This window comes from Myotis davidii, unplaced genomic scaffold, assembly GCF_000327345.1.
Source record: "Myotis davidii unplaced genomic scaffold, ASM32734v1 scaffold223, whole genome shotgun sequence".
NCBI classification, from domain to species: Eukaryota; Metazoa; Chordata; class Mammalia; order Chiroptera; family Vespertilionidae; genus Myotis; species Myotis davidii.
In genome coordinates, this window is record NW_006294609.1 from 2,764,401 (window position 1) to 2,766,910 (window position 2,510).

General features: G+C 46.3%; 1 protein-coding gene across 1 annotated transcript in view; it reads right to left on the minus strand.

Moving 5' to 3' along the window:
• The window catches only part of MLXIP (MLX interacting protein), a 29,404-nt gene extending 27,281 nt beyond the window's left edge, over nucleotides 1–2,123 (minus strand). Inside the window, exons 1-2 of the mRNA XM_015567263.1 lie at nucleotides 2,093–2,123; nucleotides 1,680–1,716 (exon numbers count right to left, since the gene is read on the minus strand). Of these exons, the coding sequence (XP_015422749.1) occupies nucleotides 1,680–1,716; nucleotides 2,093–2,123 (68 nt within the window). The remainder of the gene's footprint in view (nucleotides 1–1,679; nucleotides 1,717–2,092) is intronic.
• Between the last annotated feature and the right edge of the window lie 387 nt (nucleotides 2,124–2,510).

The window sequence follows — 2,510 nt, forward strand, 5'->3', positions numbered from 1 at the left end:
CACAGAACTTAGAAGACAGAACCTACACAGAACCTAGAGACAGAAGAACTTCGCTGGAGAGAACATGGCAAAAGATCCTGGACAGAACCTGGCTACAGAACTTGGTTGGAGAACCTAGACAGAACCTGGCTGAAGAACCCGGCTACAGAACCTGGCGACCGAACCTGGCTGAGATCCAAACCAGAACTTCGCTGGAGATCCTAACCAGAACTTCGCTGGAGATCCAGACCAGAACTTGGCTGGAGATCCTGGCTAGGCTGCCGATCAACTGAACACTGTCTTCGTGTCATTCCTTCTTCGCCGACTCCGTCCACACCTTTGGGGACCCCTGGACCTGCTGGGGCTGGACCCCAGCATAAACTGGCTAACATCTGATTGCTCTCAAGTCAGATTTTACCCAGGAAATCTGATCCTGTCCACTGTACCGGTCCTGATGTCATAAAAATGCATCTATCACCAGAGCCTCAGGCCAGGCCACCCTTCATGGGGGGCGGAGGGGAACACAGGGTGCCTTCCAGTGAAGTCCACGAGCAGCTTTTCTAACCAGAGGCAGCTTTCATAATCACTCTGTTACCGGCTGCTGGCCATGGGAGAGGGGAAGAAATTAGGGTGTCCCCACCTGCCTACGATGTGGCTTTGAGCAGATATCTGGCCTTTCAGAACTTCACTTTTGGGGGTAAGGGGGAAAATAACATCTCACAGAGCAGAGGTAAGAATTAAATGAAACAAAATACTTAGAATGAACTAATGGTGTCTGGAACACAGGAAGGTCTCAATAAAAGAGATTTGTGCATTCAGCTGACGTTCCCATGACGCTCAGAACTGCTCTGACTCTCTGTGCTGTGATAAAGTGCAATTACAGACCTCGAGGCCACAGCAGCCAAGTCTCCCAGTGACTGTTCAGGGCGAGTGATGAGTAAAGAAAGGTCCTTGGGAGCAGGAGAGAACTACCATTTAGAGATTAGATATGCTTTTCAATGACAGTGCAATCAAATCCCACTCCTATCGGCACAGATACAATCATCTTTCTTTTTTTATTAGCACATTTCACTCTCCAGCACAGATGAGTATCTACCTAGTAGAAAAGCCTAATAGTTCTTGGACAGAAATGGGAGTTGGGGGGTTTTATGGTCAACCATTACCTGCACTTGCAGTCCCCTCACCCCACAAAGTGCCCTCAGCAAGAAAATGCAGCTGGGGGACTGATTACTCGCCTCCAACACCAGCTCTGGGTGTGCTTCTCCATAATGTCCCTTACCAAGCACTTAGTCAGCTGGAGATGGAACACCCAGAAGAGGGCAGGGAAAGCGAGATGCCAGGAGAAATGCTGGGATGTTCTAAACCCTGCCAGCGCTCCAGGAGGAAGTGCAAAGGCTGGTGGATTCACATAGTGTAGCTCATTGCTACGGCTCTTTCAGCTCAAAGTCCATAATTCCAGGACTCTGTAAGAATAAAGAATAATGAGAAATAGTTATCCTAGAAAATGCTAAGAAGCCAGCATTGAGGTAGTTAGAACAAAGAAAAAGAAAAAGGCCAAAACATTTAAATTCCTCAACTCTTTATAAGGTACAGATAAATGTGTGTCTTGATTTAAATAAAAAAAGAGCCTGCAATCACACCTTGCTACCTTGCTTTCCCAACCAGGAAGCAAATGCATCCATACGTATGGAAGAAATCACCTGCAGGCCAGGAGGTGAAACACCCAGCAACATTCACCTCAGTCCGATGTGTCAGGCTCTTCACTGAAGACTGGGTGACAGAGCCAGGCTCAGCTCTTAACCTCGGAACCTCACAAGCTAATAGGAAATACAGAACATCTAGGCTCCCGTGAAGTGTACGGAAACACATGTATGGAAACACAAATGGGCACACAAACGCGCAGTGGGTCCAGGATGTCTTCTTCAAGTAGGATGGTTGAGCTAACCAGGGAAAGGAAATGTGGAGGAAAGGGTTTTAAGCAGAAGGAATAAGAGGTCTTTCTTGAAATACCAGCAGTTTGTCTTCTGGGTCCCCTCCCTACTTCATCCTTAGCTTTGATAAGAGAAGTTAAGGTAAAAGCCACTGATTAGAGCCTTAAGGATCAAAGGCTCACCCTCACTGCTGCCTGTTCCTTGCCGATGCATGGTGTCAGCAGCAGTAGCTGATTCTGGGGAAAAGAAGAGAGAGCTATGGGAACATCAGTTCATCCATTGCTCACAATTAGGGTCCGTGTAATTTTCCGAACCTGTAGTCCAAAAAGATGATAGAATAGGAGGAAGAGCTAGCTTGTCACACCCGTTTCTGAAGTCAAGCAGAACAAGAAAGGGGGGAAAGAAGTAATGAAGAAAAGATGGGAACAGGATTTAGAAAAGGGAAATTTTGGAAAGATAGCTTTTGTACTATTAGTGGTTCGACTACATAACAGTGGAAAACCCTTCTAAATCAAAAAATCAATAAGCAAAGATACAAGATAATTGCCAAACTGAGGGAGATGGTGAAAAACGTTAAGGTCTAAGGAGTTCTACAGAATT